The sequence below is a fragment of the Bidens hawaiensis genome, unplaced genomic scaffold, assembly GCF_021521415.1.
Source record: "Bidens hawaiensis isolate Kalapana, Puna unplaced genomic scaffold, B.hawaiensis_p1.1 tig00016565_1, whole genome shotgun sequence".
Taxonomy (NCBI): domain Eukaryota; kingdom Viridiplantae; phylum Streptophyta; class Magnoliopsida; order Asterales; family Asteraceae; genus Bidens; species Bidens hawaiensis.
The window spans coordinates 1-18,268 of NW_027492520.1; the positions used below are offsets into that span (position 1 = coordinate 1).

Here is an 18,268-nt window from a genome sequence, read left to right on the forward strand (position 1 = left end):
CAGCTAAGATTATTAACTCACCCGCTATAATAGTCGCAGGGGGCAAGTAACATCCTTTAAGGGGCCAAACTCTCCAAATGGTCCACGAAGATCTTCTGGTCTGCAAATAAACAAAATTATTATTAAAACAATGTTCAATTAACAATTAATAAGTTTAGAAGCAGAATTCAGAACAAACCTGCAACCACGGCCAAGGTTGCGAACCAAAGGCTAGTAGGAAGATCTCTAGCACGACCACCATAACGACCCCTAGGGCTAGGACTTCGGTAGCTTCTGCCTCGGTATCTTGGTGGTGAAGGACTGTAGCTGTAGCTTCTTCCTCTCATTTTCAACCTATATTCAATAAAGATCATATTAGTCAAATACGAACATAGCCAGCTAGTACAACTAGGGCTGTAAACGAACATAGCCGAATAAGGCCTTGCTCATGTTCATCCCTTAACGAACAAGCGAACGGTTCACAAACACCTAAACCGAACAAAATATCTTGTTCGTGTTCGTTCATTAAGAAAATGAGCTTTTTCGTGTTCGTTCATTAAGAAAACGAGCTTGTTCGTGAACAGTTCAAGAACACAAACGAACACAAACAATGTTTTATTTGATTTGTCCAACAAGAATGGTTAGTGTCAACGGTTTGATCCGGCTACCAAGTTTATGTTCGTGTTTTGTTTTTTTTATACATTTATATTCATATGTTAATTTACATATAAATTAATCAATCCCATAATACTCATTTATACTTTCGTTTTATAGTTAATTACTCTTTTGCTTAAATCTAAAAAGTCATTAAAAAGGTATTAAAAACCTTTAATGAACAAACATAAAATGAAATTCCTTCTTCATGTTCGTTCATTTATTAAACGAACAGACTTAGCGCCTAACAGTTCACGTTCATTTGCCGTCCTAAGTACAACGAACGGCAAATCACGTCATTCAAGTTAGTTTAAAAAAATATATTGATGAATATAACGCAATCCATAGCACTAGCATCAGGTTCGCTGTGTAATTATAACTATAACACACACATTAAGTAAAAAACGAGATCTAACAAACATAAAACAAATTAAACTAGGAGTATGCAACAAACAAAAAAACCCGACCCGAACCGAAAAATCCGAACCGAAACAAAAACAGACGATTGGTTTTATATCTTTCTAAAATCCGGACTAAAGGTTCGTTTTGGTTTTGCATGTATTAAAAAGCGAAAAAAACCGAACCGAATTCCTAAATTTTTATTTTTTATATTTTATTTTAAGTAGCTTATAAGAATTTAATAAATATGTAACTCAAATATTTTTGGTCAAATGTATAAATTATAATAGTCTATTAGTTATTTAGTTAACAACAAACAAAATTATTTACACCTAAATGGAATATTGGATTTTAATAATCCATGTTGAATGGTATTGGCCGATAATAATCCTATTCATTTTATCGCCACTACTGGCGGTCCCAGATTCAAAAAAGTTGGCCCCTAATGGTCCTCCGTTAAAAAGGACTTAACGGCGTTATACTTTTTTCCGAATTTCATACTAACTTTTTAGGGCTATTAATCGGAAGGAAGATACGAGTCGAATGATATAAAACTTAGCTCCAAACAATGATCTAAACGACTTGATTTTGGTTAATTGTAAGTTCAATCACCCGAATTGAAGCATTGCTTCATCATTTTGAAGCACTATTTCGAACTAAGTTTTACACTAATTGACTCGTATCCTCCTAACGATCAAAAGCCCTAAAACATTGGTTTGAAATTCAGAAAAAACTATAACGCCATTAAGTCATATTTAACGGGGGACCATTGAGGGCCAACTTTTTTGAATTTGGGACCGTCAGTGGCGATAAAATGAATAGGGATTATTATCGGCCAATACCATTCAATAGGGGTTATTAAAATCCAATATTCCCACCTAAATTCTATTATTTTTTGCCAAACTTTTTTTTTACTAAAATTATAAAGCTCAAATGTCAAAAACCGAACCAAACAGCCAAAACCAAACTGTTTCAACAAATCCAAAAACCGAAGTTTTGGTTTTCGCCTTTTCGGTTTGGTTATAACTGCACCACGCACACACCCTAAATTACACAATAATAGCTTAAAAACAATCGTAAACCGTAACGCGGTCGATCATCCATAACAATTAACTCAAATCCTAATTAAATCAATACGACAACTAACAAACAGATTAAAAATCAATCATTCGATTCAATAAACATGCATGCAACGAGATCTAACCGATTACGCTACAACAATAATCACCGAAACAAACAGAGCTTAATTAATTAGCAATTAGAGAACGATGATCGAAGTAATACCTTAATCGATTGATATTCGTGCCCTAATTAGCCGTGAATTGATTAATTGATTGAATGATTTGATGAAATTAAATGAAATTGATTTGGGGATTTATTTTATTTTTATTTGCGAGAACGTATGCTCGAGAAGCTTCTACAGTCTACGTGGCGTAAAACAGTTAAAAGTGTTTATTTTACAGTCCTTTCAGATATTAACTTTGGCTGTTTTAGTCCATAACTTTAATGTTTTGTTAGTTTTAAAACATAACTTTAGTCCATAACCGATTAACCAAAAATGAACTGACCGAGAATCGGTTATCAATTCTTTTTGTACCCTCGGTAAACCAAAATTAACTGAACCAAACCACTCATATTTTTATATATTTCTAGATTTCATGTGTGTCATGTTTTATACCTCCGTTTTACGTATTTATATCTCGATTGCATGTATTTATGCATTCATTTAATATATCCAAAGCAAAGATTTTAGCTCAAGTTTGTTTTGGGTTATTAACTGAACAGAACTGACAAACTAACTGAATATGACGAACCGCTTAACAAAAACCCGGTTGGTTAATAAACTAGATTAATCGTTGACTTAGGTGATTGTTGCGGTTAAAGTTATTGTTCCAAGTCTTACGCCCCCTTAACCAACCGAGCTACACGGCGGGGACGCGGTTAAAGTTATATACTATATATATATATATATATATATATATATGTTTTATGTGAGAGAAGGGCACCACAAACTCGCCTCGCCTACATGTTTGTCCTTAATCCCAAACTCGACCCCAACAACAACCGGTATGTGACATATGGTCTCTCGTATCACCAATATTGTCCGTTTTGCCCACGAAAAACTCACATATTTGTTTTTGTTGTTCGGGTGGAGAATTTTCAGGAGGTCACATATCCTGATATTGCTTCCACATTAGCACGGTTAACCATAAAGCTCTCCTCTTGTCCATTAGCATTAAGCCCAAAACGCGTTAGTAATTTAACAAGCATGACATTAACTTATGAACCAAGAATCTCTCATGCCCACAACCGATGTGGGATTCACCTAAGGTGTTACACAGTCTACCTTCTTTCTCATCCTCCCAGCTTCACTTAGATCAAAACGAGGAGTTTTCACCTCGTTGTCGATGATATGAGATTGAGAGTGTGAAAGTCAAAAGAGATGGAGTTATGAACTATGTTTAAAGCACATAGAGCGTCTAGTTGTGTTTTGTGTTAGATGCTTCGATTCAATAACAAAATAAGTTGAAATATCTAATATTGTAATTTTTAACTTATTAAACGCGTAAAAAGTATGTGAATTCAACACTCATTCCATGTAGAAAGTAAGTAAATTCAACACACATCTTACATAGGTGTCACTTTTATTTGTTTAAGTTGAATATCCTATTGTACTATCTTAATTTATGTAAGCGTCTTTAAACTGTGATTTTACACGTTTTAATTTTTACTCCGTAAGGTTACAAGCCTATAAACATGTTACATAACTATATAACTTTTTTATTATACGTATTTTTATGATTTTTCTCTTCAGACATTATCTAATAAGTAAATTTGTTACGCTTCAGCCGTTGAGTTACATTTTCAAAGAAAGACTATCATCCTCGTACAATAATCATCCACCATGGTTATCTATCTATTATCATGAAAGATTATCATTCTCCAATACTTCATTATGTCATATAGCTATTTATATTTGCTTTAAATATATAGTCAAATAGCAAGTATACTTTGTCCATTGAGTAATGATATTATCTTAAATAGTTAAATCACATGGCATTGATATGTGATTTAATGAATTCATGAAACATGGTTATAAATTTATTTGTATTTTTATATCTTTATGATATGCACCATTATAGAAAATCAACTGAAATAACATAGCTTATATAGCCTTATAGAGTTATATGCTTACAAGTCAAATGAAATAAACATAAATAAAGTAATTGAATATGGAGACACCACTTGTGACTTGCCCACTGATCTGACTAACTAACAAATATATAGCATAAACAAGATCATACAAGAGATAAAATCAATTGAAATAGCATAGCCTTTTATAGGCTTACAAGATCAAGTGAATTATTTTGTCACCACTAATCCACTAATATAATTATTATTATGTAATTAACTAGCAATGAGCCTAAACAAGAAGATATATAGGAAACAAAGTCAATTGAATTAGCATAGCCTTTTGTAGGGTTTGAAATCAAGTGAAATAAACCGAAATAAACTAACAAAATATGGAGTCACCACTAACCCACTAACCTTATCAACTAACAACTAGCCTAGTAGTTGTACCGGATCGGTCGTATCAAGATATTGTCCGCTTTACTCTGATGGATTGTTCATTCAGGAAATAAGGTTTTGTTTTCATTTGACAAGTTGATTGCCCATGCAAAACTCGTCTTGGTAGAAAAGGTATCCATCACGTTATAAGGAATGTTTCGTTCTCCTTCCTGACCGATATGGAATATTACACGCATTGGCTGCTGACGGACCCAACTTTTAACGTATTTGTTTCTAACGGTCCGCGACTACAGAATTCTAACGTCGTTAGTTTCAGGTCACCGGAAAAACGTTTTTTGGCCGGAAAACACACATTTTTTTTTCCGAAAAGTCAACAATTTTGTCCCAAACATCAATGTAACTTTGTATCGTACCTTTAGGAACCTTTTTCTAGTAAAAGCCCCAATTATTGAGGTCGCCGGAACCCTAGAACCATCGTCGAAATCAGTTGATGGTGCTTAAGTGATGATGATTGGTTGGCGGTGAGTCAATTGGTGGTGGTGGCGGTGTTCGGAGTGGTGTTTTCCAGCAAAAAAATTGACTTTCTAGGCCAAAAACATTTTTCCGGCGACCTAAAACTAACGGCGTTAGGATTCTGTTAGCCGCGGACCGTTAGAAACAAATACATTAAAAGTTGGAACAATCAGTGACGAATTCGTTAGTTGGGACCGACAATGACCAAAATGCAATAGTTCGGATAAATAAAAACCAATTTTCCTTTTTTTTAACAACCGACAAAATATAAATAGTTAAACTTATTTGAAATTTCATCAATCATATGGTTTGTTAGTTATAGAATGATGTTATATAAATTATACTTGGTAATTTTGTCATATAAAATTATATTTTTAACAAAACAAACAAACATATTAAATAAAATTTGAGTGATAGCAAACAATCATTAAAGGTTTGAAGAGCACAATGGAACAAACCTTTCATTCATCGCTAAAGATGTATCTTGAAATAGGCCAACAAACTTTATGCATTCACCATGCGTCATACCAAACTACAACTATATTAACATAGTGAAATAATAACTTTTGCACTTTCTCACTATGGGGAAAAAAAATAATATTATTAATATAAATTATGTTTTTAACTTATAACGCGTTTGGTCCATAAAACTAACTGACACTAAAAAGTGTTTGTTAGGTTGTTGTTAAATGACTATATTACATTTTTCATAAAAAAAAATATAAAAGAAATATATCTATCCTCACAGATTTTTATAAGTGGCCAAATGAAAAAAGGGTATTTTCTTGTGATTGCTTCACCGAGTGCGGAGAGGGGCGCCTACGAAAGAAGACTTCTTGGTCGTATGACATGTGCACTGACTAAGTCCGTTGAGAAGTACGAGGTAACACAAAAACTACCTTTGACCTGGGCGACTCTCATTATCGTCAAAGCACACGTTTAAAAACGAACATGTCACCTTTGATAAGGGTAACAACTAACAACCCTCTTGTTGAAAATTGTAACAAACTATCATCTTGTGTTTGTTTGATTGACAATTCATTTAATGTTAGAGAAACACTTTACACCATTTTATTCTAGTGATGCATTATTACCATTACAAGTCAACCACTAGTTAGAGTCAAAACAAGTAAAAGAGAAATCACTTCTATCACATGGGACTTCTTGTTGTATTCAATTCAATTCATGGAGAAATTGCCCTAGAAAGGAACAACCACTCAGGTTTTTTCGAACCATTTGTCCGGTTTATTGTGCACGTGTTTTAAGACCAAGAAGTATTCTTTGATAGATACAGCAATCCCGTTAAATATAAACAATCGTGTGATGCATGTATTGGATGAATACCCACTTATAAATTAAAAAAAAAAAAAAACTTTCGCATAAGTAATAATCACTCATGTCTAGATGATTGTCAATTCATTCAATGTTACGGTGTTAAATGTTACTATGTTACAATCATCACATTAGATCATTTTCTTGTTGTGATACTACTCTACTACAGTTATAAAGTCGACTAGTGTTGAATATACAGTTACATTTCTCTTTTACAATCACGTGCTACTCAACCCCAGTATGCCTTTGTATTGGCTAAAATCCTAATACCCAAAGGATTACAAAGCCATTGCATTCGCTGCCATGAAGTCCGTATAAATGTCAAAACTTTATCATTTATCGTCCATGACGGGCTGACAATAGATATAAAAAGAGTAAAAGACTAATACCTTTCAAGCTAGTATGTTAAATCTTTTATGCTTAGAAAACATCACTCTCATTAAACTTCTATAAACACAAAATCTATTCATTATCATCACTAATAACTAACATATAGAGAGAGACTAAAAGATATTTAGGATTATTTTCTTTTATGCAAAGTTACTATGACGTATTAGTTCATATATATCTTACTTTCTATACACCTTTCCTTGTAAATCCATCCTTAGACCACCCTTAGTGGCAACTTTTTGGAGGCGTTTTGCCCTAAAACGCCGGGGCACCCCCCCCCCCCCCCCCGGGGCGGGGGGGAAGCGTTCTGGGGTAATTTTTTTAGGCGTTTTGTTTTTGTACATAACGCGAGAAATGGGCTAAAAAATCAAAAATATATCCTTTAAAATGCCATTGGATAACGCGAGAAATGAGCTTTATCACTACACCCTGTTTTTGTAAAATATCATAACTCTGACTGGGTGTCCATGACGCATAACGCCTGGTGGTGGGGCTTTATGACTACACATGGTCTTATCAAGAAATAAAAGTAAATTAGTCAAATTACAAATTAAATAACATTATAAAACCACATGTAACACAAGATAAAATTCATTTACACCTTTCCTAACAAAAAGTCACCTAGGAAAAATGAATTTCAAAACACATAATAAAAAATAAACACATATGTAACACGAGATGAATTCATGAATCCATATGTTCATATAATTTACTGCACCCCAGGTCAACATCATCAGTGCCACGTGGTTGGAACCATTCCATTTCTTCATATAAACCTCCTTCATCGTCCCCATTGTGGGTACCCTAATTTAATCTTGATCATTAAAGGACCCTTGCAGGTATTAATAATAATAACTATTATTATGCATTTTATCATTTACTTCTCATTGTTCTTCATTATGATCTTTTGTTGGAATCTTGAAATGGGTCTTGTAAATCTTGCATTTTGCATTATGGGTTTTGAATATCTTAGCATTTTGCCATATGGGTTTTGTTTGTTTGTTCCAAATTATAAATGGGTATTGAAAATCTTGCATTTTGGCACATGAGTTTTGAAAATCTTGCATTTTTTCCGTTTTTCCGTATGGGTTTCTTGTATTTTTTTTCATATGAGTCTTGAAAATCTTGCATTTTGACGTATGGGTCTTGAAAATATCGCATTTTTTCATATGGGGGTTTTAAAAACCTTGCAGTTTTTCATATGAGTTTTGAAAATCTTGCATTTTGCCATATGGGTCTTGAAAATCTTGCATTTTTTTCATATGGGTCTTGAAAATCTTGTATTTGCCATATGGGTCTTGAAAACCTTGCATTTTGCCATATGGGTTTTGAATATCTTGCATTTTTTTATATAAGGGTTTTGGAAATCTTGCATTTTGCCATATGGGTCTTGAAAACCTTGCATTTTGGCATATGGGTCTTGAAAACCTTGCATTTTGGCATACGAGTTTCGAAAATCTTGCATTTTTTCATATGGGTCTTAAAAATCTTGCATTTTGCCATATGGGTTTTGAAAATCTTGCATTTTGCCACATGGGTTTTTGTTTGTTTCAAACAATAAATGTGTTTTCTTGATTCTTGATCCAAAAAATTGAAATGGGTTATTTAAATCTTGCAGTTTGGTTCATGGATTGTATTTGCCACAACTTTGATAATTTCATACTTAATAACCTTATTTACATATAAATGCGCAATATACTCTTTTTATTGATGATGATGTATATGAAGTTATAATTTATAAACCTTCACTAATGGAGCTTTGTTACCACCACCATTGCAGCATGCATTGAGCTAGTTGTAACATCTAAGTACAGCTCAATTAGGGTTCTTGTTATTTAGTGGGCTCATGTGGAATTTAATTCAGTGTGGGAACAGATAGGGATGTTTAACCTAACATGTTTAATGTTGAGATATATTATGAAAGTTGACAATTGACATTCATAATCAGTAAATATTTTAATATGTTTTTCTTACATATCTCAGGTTAAACAAAAAGGTTGCTGATCTCAAAACACACCTAACACTTGAATAGTTTACGCGTATAATAATATATAAATAGTTCATCGCGATTTGTATGTCAATGTCACAAATATGATGAAAGATGGTTCTTCAAGGATCTTTAAGCTTTAGTGGCAAGAAAATGGATAGTGCTCTTTTCATTGACTCGTCTTCTGCAAATCACGAGTTTATCGGGCCAGAATCTCCGTTGCCCGAGGCGGTTATGAACCAACATCTTGCAGCATTGAAGCTGCAGAAAACATATAAAAGTTTCAGAACCAGAAGACAGTTGGCTGATTGTGCAATACTTGTGGAGCATAGATGGTTAGTACTAATGTTTGTGCATAGAGTACAAGTCCTTTAAAGTGTGTTTTTTGAAGTATTGAAAGTTTGAATAATTTTTAAATTTTTTTTTTATGTAGGTGGAAACTGTTAGATTTTGCGGTGCTTAAGTGCAGTTCGGTTTCATTCTTTGAAATTGAGAAACCAGAAACCGCGGTTTCTCGTTGGTCAAGAGCCCGAACCAGAGCTGCAAAGGTACAGATTTAAAGCGGGCCGGGCCTTTCTATTTTATGATTTATTATAAGATTATAGAAACAGTGTTCATATATAGTAATCTAATTTGTGTGAATAAAATGGCCTGTTTGACATGGTCAACCCATTCGACCCGTTTGAGGTAACCTTGGCGATAAATGACCCTGACCCGTTTGACCCGTTTAAGATAACCTTGGGTGATAAATGACCCGTTTGACCTGTTTAAGATAACCTTGGCGAAAAATGGCCCATTTGACCCGTTAAAGATAAACTTGGGTGATAAATGACCCGTTTGACCCGTTTAAGATAACCTTGGCGATAAATGGCCCGTTTGACCCGTTTAAGATAACCTTGGGTGATAGATGACCCGTTTGACCCCTTTAAGATAACCTTGGCGATAAATGACCCGTTTGACCCGTTTAAGATAACCTTAGCAATAAATGGCCCGTTTAACCCGTTTAAGATAACCTTGGCTATAAATGGCCCGTTTGACCCGTTTAAGATAACCTTAGTGATAAATGGCCCGTTTGACCCGTTTAAGATAACCTTGGCTATAAATGGCCCGTTTGACCCGTTTAAGATAACCTTGGGTGATAAATGACCCGTTTGAGATAACCTTGGGCAATAACTAACCCGTTTGACATGGTCAACTCAGTTGACCCGTTTTCTTAATAGTTACATTTTGTAATTTTGCAGGTTGGGAAAGGGTTGTCACAACATGCAAAGGCATGTAAACTTGCTTTACAGCATTGGCTTGAAGCAGTAAGTCTTTTTATTTTTGTTTTACTTAGAATATGTTTTTAAATTTAATTTTATGATATAGTTTTTTTTTTTATGAAAACAGATTGATCCCCGACATCGCTACGGTCATAACCTTCATTTTTATTATGTCAAATGGCTTCACTGCCAAAGCAGGCAGCCCTTTTTCTACTGGTAAGATCAAAAGTTAAAAACCAACCGAAATATAAATTATAATATATAAATGGGTCGATTCGGGTTGTGTGTTATCCCAAACGGGTCAAGTCAAAAAGTTTAGCTAAACATGGAACAACTCAAATGGGCTCACACATATATAAAAAAAAAGTAAACTTTGTAAAAAAGAAGTAACCGCAGGTCAACCAGCCTAGCCCATTTGACCCGTTCTAAGAAAAACCCGTTTGAACCGGAGTATGTTTTGACCCGTTATCTAGTCACCTCTAAGAAACATATCAAGTTGACTAAAATGCATATTTTGTGACAATATTTTAGGCTTGACATAGGAGAAGGCAAAGAAGTGAGTATTGACAAATGCACGCGCACAAAGCTTCAACAACAATGCATCAAGTATTTAAGTCCCGTAAGTTATATATAATCCGTGCTTCTGCATATAGGTTCTTTAAGCAAAATACACTCAACCAAAAACAGGAAAAAAAATTATTTTTTTTTATAAAATTTCAGATAGCACGAGAGGCTTACGAGGTTACCGTGGAAGACGGGAAGTTAATGTATAAACTGAGCGGGAAATTTGTTGACACGCGAATGGGCCCTGCTAATTCCAAGTGGATATTTGTGCTTAGTACATCAAATGTTTTATATGTTGGGAGAAAACACAAAGGCAAATTTCAACACTCGAGTTTTTTGGCGGGTGGAGCTACATTGTCGGCTGGACAGTTGGCAGTTACAGACGGAATCTTGAAGGTGCGTTTATAATTTTATATAATATCAGTGGCGGAATTGGGCGGGTCGGGTAACGGGTCAAAGGTCAAACGGGCCGACCTGAAACACTTTTTATTCAAGTTTATTTTGGTTGGCCTTTTTGACTTTTTATGGTAGTGTTTTGGCTTAGCCCGTAAGAGATAAAACATAACCCGAACGGCCGAACTGACCCGTATAACCGGGTCGTGAATCGGGAGCATAATATTAAAATGTGGTTAATATTAATCTTGTGTTGATAGGCTGTGTGGCCTCACAGTGGACATTACCTTCCAACCGAAGAAAACTTTGACGCATTCATGTCGTTTCTTGAACAACATCAAATTAATGTGCAAACTATTAAGGTAAGACAACATCAAGTGACTTGTACCGGATGCATTAAAAGTTGTACACTGCTAAAATATATGTTGATCAATGATCATGCAGAAAAGCCCAGATTATGATGAAGAAGTCCCCAATGAAACAGTGACCGGATACGAGATGCGAAACTGTGTATCCGAGCCCAGTATCTGTTCGTCTACAGAAGAAACCGGGCCCACGTGCAATGATCACGTAAGATTGTCAACAGGTTCTACGCCAACGATCACTAAACTTGAAATCCCGACAAATAAAGACATCATTTTGGCCTTCCAAAACAAAGAGCCCGATCCCAGGCCCAATCCTGAGCCCGAGCCCGAACCCGGGCCCGATAGCTGCTCGGAGAACGATGACGAGGCAGCCGAGGAACTGTTGTCGAGTATTCAACTAATGGCATCAAAACGAAACCTTTTTGATTTCGGTGAAGAAGCGTGTGCGGGCCCGATACCGAAAGAGAAGATTATGCAAAGGATAAATTCGCATAAAGAAACAAAGTCTTTTCAACTTGGTAACCATCTTAGTTGTCGATGGTCAACGGGGCGGGCCCACGAATCGGGTGCGTACGTGACTACCCGTCCGAGTTACAGTTTCGGGCTTTGCAAGAAGTGAGTTTGCCACCTAAGCAAACTCCTAGTTATAGTAATGGTAACCAAGAAAGAAGTAATATGATGAAGAAAGCTTATTCTCTTGATAATGTAATCTTTCCAAGTATAGAATAATAGCTATGAGAAACTGTTATTTTAATATGGGCTTTTTTAAAATTTTGAAACTTTAGATTAGGAGTTGTGTTTTAGGTATTCTTTTTTGTAATAATATGTGTGCTTATTTCTGTCTATTTTTATATTAGTAATTATCGTCTTTTGGTCACTGCCGGTCCCCAACTTTTAACGTACTAGTTAATAACGGTTCGCGACTAACAGGATTCTAACGTCGTTAGTTTCAGGTCGCCTGAAAAACGTTTTTGGCCGGAAAACACACATTTTTTCCCGAAAACTTAACAATTTTGTCCCAAACGTCATGGTAACTTTGTATCGTACCTTTAGGAACCTTTTTCCTAGTAAAAACCCCCAATTATTGAGGTCGCCGGAACCCTAGAACCATCGTCGAATCAGTGTGGTGGTGGTGGTGGTGTTCAGGTGGTGGTGTTTTCCGGCAAAAAAACTAACTTTCCCGGCCAAAAACATTTTTCCGGCGACCTGAAACTAACGGTGTTAAGATTCTGTTAGCAGTAGACCGTTAGGAACAAAAACATTAAAAGTTGGGATTATCAGTGACCAATTCGTTAGTTGGGACCGGCAATGACCAAAAGGCAATAGTTGGGACCAATAAAAGCCAATTTTCCAATATATTAATATAAAGCTGTAAAACTATCAATATATATAAAAAAAAGCTATCATATATACATAACATACTTATATAGTTATATGATTAATAAACAAGCCGAGATCGGCCGATCGGGTTGTTTACAGCCCCACTCGTTCTTTCGATCAAATACGTCACACATTGTCATAACTACAGTTGTATATAAAAAAAACCTTTAAACGTTGAAGCCGCGAAACAAGAAGTCAACTTTTTATCTTTATTTGAAAAATAAAAGTCAACTCTGGTTTAACTCTCACATGCTTACATTTTTAGCCTTTATTTGGCTGTATATTTATAATGAACAACATATATTACAAAAAATTTGAAAGAAAAAGGAAGAATAATCAGATGAAAGGGAATATGATGTACTCTGCGTAAAACAAATTCCATATAAAACGGTAGTATCCCGCTATCGCCTCCTGCAAACGAACAAAAAGTCAACATAACATAAACAATAAGCTGAATCTATTTGCATTACCTGAGTATAATTGGCACGCTCAAGTACCCACGCCTGCACAAAGTCAAACAAAGTAAAAAAAAAAGTCAACATGGTCAACGAAACGAATGTTGACCGGTTAGATTAATATTAATCTAAACAGAGATTAAACAAACCTGGTAAATCAGACACGAGGCCAAGATTGCGTGAAACGGTATCATCAAGCTGCTCCTGAAAGCCTGCACTTAAAAGATAAAAAGGTCAAACGGTATCAAAAAGCCTTGTGGGTCGACCCGAACCATTAACCTGCACATTCACCTGAGGGATGTATAATGCTGCAACGATGGAACCAATGTAATTGATCAACAGAAGCCCGGACCCGAGTAATGCAATGTTTCTTACTCCAAGTTTTGTTGCAAAAGTAGAAATCTGAAACCTAATTTAAATAATAAAAAAAATTAATAATTATTGCAAAAAGTTTAAACTAAGAAAAAAAATGAAAAAAAAAAAAAAAAACTTACTTTCGGTCACCCTCTACATCGGGAAGATCTTTAGTAATAGCGATTACTAAAGCAAACATCGTAACAAATGTTGTGATAAAAGCCACCGGTGAGCTGTGTAATTTTAAAACTAATGTATTAAAATAAAATATAACGCTTTTACACATTATTAAAATAACAAAACATATAGTGCGAATTAACCTCCATTGAAATGTTAATCCAAGAGCAGCTCTAACCGCATAATACACGCCAAAATTTAGAAGAAAGCCTCTCACCTAAACAAATAATTCATAAGTCACAAATATGCAAAATTATGATAATTTTAAATCATAATTACTTCAAAAGTTCAAATAGAATTTAAGTACCGTGGCAATAATAAGAAATGCGACGACAGGAAATCTCTTCATTCGAAGTGGCGGAACCGAATAAATGGTGCCCAAGAAAAGACCAAAACAATAAAGGGAAGTGATGAACGGGCCGAAATTCAGCCCGACAATAACAACGCCTACGATCGCAAACGATAGCACCAAAAACCATGCTGACTGGACGGAGAGATCACCCGCAGCAATAGGTAAATAGGGTTTGTTCACTCTGAAAAATATTAAAACAAAGTCAAATTAAAATAAAACACAAGTTGGATGGTGTTATGGTATAAAATAAATATTTTATGCTTACTTATCAATTCCAATATCATAAATCTGATTGATGCCGACTATATAACCGTTCCCGCATATAAGAGCAATGAGACCCGAAAAGGCTTTGAATAAAAGCGACCACCGAATCAGGTTAGGGTTTTCGAGCAGTGCTCTTGATACTAAAGACCTATCAACGAAACACATTAAAATTGTTATTAGTTTTAGATGTCATAAAGTTTGTATTTAGTAAAGAAAATTAGTAGTAAATGCTTACACTGATCCTAATGCTGTTCCGCGTATAGTGTGGGGTCTTAAGAATCTCCAAAATGCGTCTTTAAAGTCTGCAACTTTGTTCAATGGTGCGTTGGATTCAGCAGCACCAGCTTGACTGCAAGCCTGTTGGTCAAAATAAGATTTTCAGGATTTTATTGCAATAATAACAAAGGTTAAGATTAAAACCGTTGTAACACAAATTAGGGGTGAGCAATAATTGAACCAAAAACCGAAAATAGTTTTGTTTTGTACCCTCGGTTTACCAAACTGAACCAGTCATATTTTCTTATATTTCTATCTTTAATACCTCCAATTCATGCATTTCAAAGAAATAATTTTTAAACCAATTTTGGTTTCTGTCATTAACTGAAATTAACCGAAGCAGACTGCAAACCGACAAACTAACCGAATAAACCGAATCTCATCATCATCGTACTCAGTATATCCCACCAATAGCAAAGCTATGGTAAGTGTCTGAGGAGGGTAAGATGTAGACAGCCTTACCTCTACCCTTTAGGAATAGAGAGGCTGCTTCCGGTGAGACCCCCGGCTCGATAGTAGTTTTGCATCAAGCCTTGGACATAAGGCACATAACACTCAACCATCGGGAAACCGCCGATTGGTGCATGTACCCTTGTCTTTTGGCTATCAACGCCACCACATGATGCCAGATCAACCTTCCGCCACTTTTAACGTTATTTTCACGAGATTAGTATAGTAACGTCAAAATTAGTGCAATTTCACTTTTGCCCACCTGAGAGTTCACACATATATACATTATATGCACGCACCGCAATAAACTAGATTAACCGATGACTTCGGTTTGTGTTGGGGCTAATAACGGAACCATGAACATCTTAAAGCTGTCAAATAGATCAAGTTTAGGGGTGTAAACGAGCCGAGCCAATAGCGATCTTGACTAGAATCAAGCTCGGCTTGATTTGACTAACAACAGCTCGAGCTCGGCTCGGCTCGTGAGTCATTTATTCAGGCTTGGGCTCAGCTTGTTTATTATTATTATTATTTTTAGTTTTTAGATGTGACATTGGAATCTCATTTCAAATAAATGGATCCAATTACAATAAAGAATAAAGAGGCAGGTAAGCGCCTAAGCGGGCAACAAGCTGCATCGCCACCCCCTATTTATTAATAATTATATTTTATACATTTTTATATATGCTAAAAAAAACCTTAACGAGCCTAAGCTCGGCTTTACAATAGGCTCGTTAAGGCTCGACGAGCCTCAGTGAGCTTTCCATACAAGGCTTGAGCTTAGGCTTGATAACTAAATGAGCTTAATCTGAGGCAGGGGCGTAGCTAGCCTTAAGGGAATGGGTTCGGCCGAACCCGTACAAAATTTTGTTTTAGTGTTATATATTAGTGTATTTTGACATCGAACCCGTAGAAAACCCAAATCTAAGTGGTAACCAATCGGTCTTTTGTCCCTTAAAAATTTTCGAACCCGTAGGAAAAAATTTCTGGCTACGCCACTGATCTGAGGCTCGGTCTCGAAAAAGCTCGGCTTGTTTCAAGCTTTTTTACCAATCCAATCTCGAGTACTTTGCACTTTGCACCCTTAATCGAGTTTCAAAGCACATGAAACACTAAATTGAAATTAATCAATCAAAATTTCATCTAAATTCTAAACTTTATATTATTGTTAACCAAATCAAGCTCAACACCAACGATCGCATCAAATTAACAAAATTTAATAAAAACCCAGATCATAATTCACACGAAATTATCACAATTGGAGTTAATTAAACATACCGTAATGCAAATTGGGTTCGTGGGTCTGTTCGAAACAAGATTCTGGGTTCTTCTGGTGATTAAGAATCTGGGTCTTGCAATTGAGGTCTTGAAATGGGTGCCACAGAGGTTGCATTTGGGGTTAATTGGTGGTTTGGTGTGACGTGAAGAAGATGATGAAGATGAAGTAGTACCGTACAGTTGCAGGGTAGAAGGTGAGAGTGATGATAACTCCATTGTGATGTGAGGGGGAGAATCAAGTAGACTAGTAGTTGGCCATTTGTTTGTCTTTTTATCAGTGGTTAATATTATTAAGTTGAGGTGCATTGCGAGGTGCGGGTATAAATCGGTTTCAGGTATAGTCGAGCATTTGACCGGATTTTTTTTAAGTTTTGTGTATGGTTTGGTCGGGTAGAAATCGGTTTCGGGTATAGTCGGGTATTTGATCGGGCTGTTTTTGAGTGTTGGGTATGGTTGGGTCGGGTTTCGACTCGGTAAAGATGGAACTGGTCTGACGGGTCCGGGTCGGTTCTGGTTCTAGAAACAGGTCTGGGAAGAAACCCAATACCAGGTTGTACAACGGGGAGAGTCCGAAACTGGGTATTTTGTGACCTTTTGAAAATTTGTTTATTGTTTTTTTTTTTTCAAAAAGCAAGCAAATAAGTCATTTATAAAAGCTTCAAAATGGAGCGTTTTCAAATGACTTATTTGTCTTTTGAAGGCATATAAGTAATTTTCAATTTTTTTACTTTCAACGTAGTTGTTTATTCATCTATGATTTCTTGTTCTTCATAATTTATTGAAGCACTTTTGGAGATTCGACTTGTGAAGAAACCAATTTTGGAGATTTGGGTCTTGTAATTTATAAGGATTTCAACTATGATTTTTCGTGAAATCTATAGACTTCATTGTTGGTGAAAGAATTAGATTATGTGATTACTTTTAGGTAGGTTAAAGAATGTTCATCATTTATAATAATGTTATAGAAATAGTAGTAAATGATACTTAATAGTAGATTGAACCAATTTGTTATTGTGGATAAGTTAAGTTGTTAATGACCTTGTCAATGCTTTAATATTGACTTGGGTTAAGTGGGACGTTAATTGATGAAAAGAGCGGGTTTCTAGGATATTGCAGAAAATCTAGCAAACTGAAAGGTTAATAATGCACACAAGATGTTTGATAAAATGCCACAAAGAAGACATTGTGAAATTTAAATGGAAAATGTGATTTAACTTGTGTAGAGATATGTAAAAACATAAATGTATGATAAAGATCATATGAGATGTGTTGTTTTATATAAGGATCAAACTTTAAATGATCTTTTATAATACATTCTAATGTGTTGTGTTGACTTGGAAGTTAGTTACTCGATATGAAGCTTGGAAGTTAACCAAACGGGAGGAGAATCTAAGTATGTAATATCCTACGGGCGAAGGTTAGTAACACATCCCTTACTTGTGCTATTTACTACTTATAATAAATAGGTATCATAAAACAAGTGTAGTTATGACTAATTTGGCAAATATAACAATTAGTTTGGTAAATGCTAAGTTGTTGCTCGTGGTACACAGTTGCGGGTCGCGGGTTATCTTGGACATTGAAAAGTGTCGGTTCTACTTGAAATGTAGTTTCTACAGTCCCGACACATTTGTCTACATCATATAAAAGGTTTCAAGTCAAACTGGTTTAGAAAAGAAGTCAAAACAAGTTTGTACAACTGAAAAACGGTTGCTGTCCAAACCAGACCAGCCCACGTGCAGGTCTCGTTTCGGGACCTTAATCGTTTTATTTTTGTACGAATCTTTGCCAAAGGTTAGTTAGTTGATATCATAATGGAATTTATGTAATTTTTATAGATTTTTCTAAAATCGTTTGATTTGTTTTTGTGAATTATTTATCTACGAAATGAGGATTTTCAGTAACCAGGTCAG

At 35.4% G+C, this 18,268-nt stretch overlaps 1 protein-coding gene, 1 long non-coding RNA gene and 1 pseudogene across 3 annotated transcripts; 1 reads left to right on the forward strand and 2 right to left on the reverse strand.

Annotated features, from left to right (window-relative positions):
• Window positions 1–6: 6 nt before the first annotated feature.
• Window positions 7–2,400, reverse strand: LOC143551740 (uncharacterized). The gene is made up of 3 exons (XR_013138549.1): window positions 2,317–2,400; window positions 179–333; window positions 7–100 (listed from the first exon to the last, which is right to left on the reverse strand). It is a non-coding gene; the product is annotated as an uncharacterized LOC143551740 (long non-coding RNA).
• A 6,235-nt stretch (window positions 2,401–8,635) lies between these two features.
• Window positions 8,636–12,201, forward strand: LOC143551769 (IQ domain-containing protein IQM6-like; annotated as a pseudogene). The gene is made up of 8 exons (XR_013138551.1): window positions 8,636–9,120; window positions 9,219–9,333; window positions 10,027–10,092; window positions 10,175–10,263; window positions 10,579–10,666; window positions 10,768–11,007; window positions 11,265–11,366; window positions 11,449–12,201. The product of XR_013138551.1 is annotated as an IQ domain-containing protein IQM6-like (transcript).
• A 779-nt stretch (window positions 12,202–12,980) lies between these two features.
• LOC143551770 (homogentisate solanesyltransferase, chloroplastic-like) lies at window positions 12,981–16,591 on the reverse strand. The gene is made up of 10 exons (XM_077042130.1): window positions 16,356–16,591; window positions 14,587–14,708; window positions 14,353–14,499; window positions 14,043–14,268; window positions 13,879–13,952; window positions 13,699–13,791; window positions 13,496–13,613; window positions 13,354–13,416; window positions 13,220–13,252; window positions 12,981–13,160 (listed from the first exon to the last, which is right to left on the reverse strand). The coding sequence occupies exons 1-10, from the start codon at window positions 16,569–16,571 to the stop codon at window positions 13,086–13,088; spliced, it is 1,167 nt and encodes a 388-aa protein (XP_076898245.1). The 5' UTR covers window positions 16,572–16,591; the 3' UTR covers window positions 12,981–13,085.
• Between the last annotated feature and the right edge of the window lie 1,677 nt (window positions 16,592–18,268).

Bases quoted from the DNA above. Each gene is read 5' to 3' on its own strand.
- LOC143551770 (XM_077042130.1), bottom strand. From the start codon at position 16,571: ATGGAGTTATCATCACTCTCACCTTCTACCCTGCAACTGTACGGTACT. The intron at 14,500-14,586 runs GTAAGCATTTAC...TTTCGTTGATAG, and splicing joins GGAACAGCATTAGGATCAGT to GTCTTTAGTATCAAGAGCAC. The intron at 13,792-13,878 runs GTTAATTCGCAC...AAAATTACACAG, and splicing joins GGATTAACATTTCAATGGAG to CTCACCGGTGGCTTTTATCA.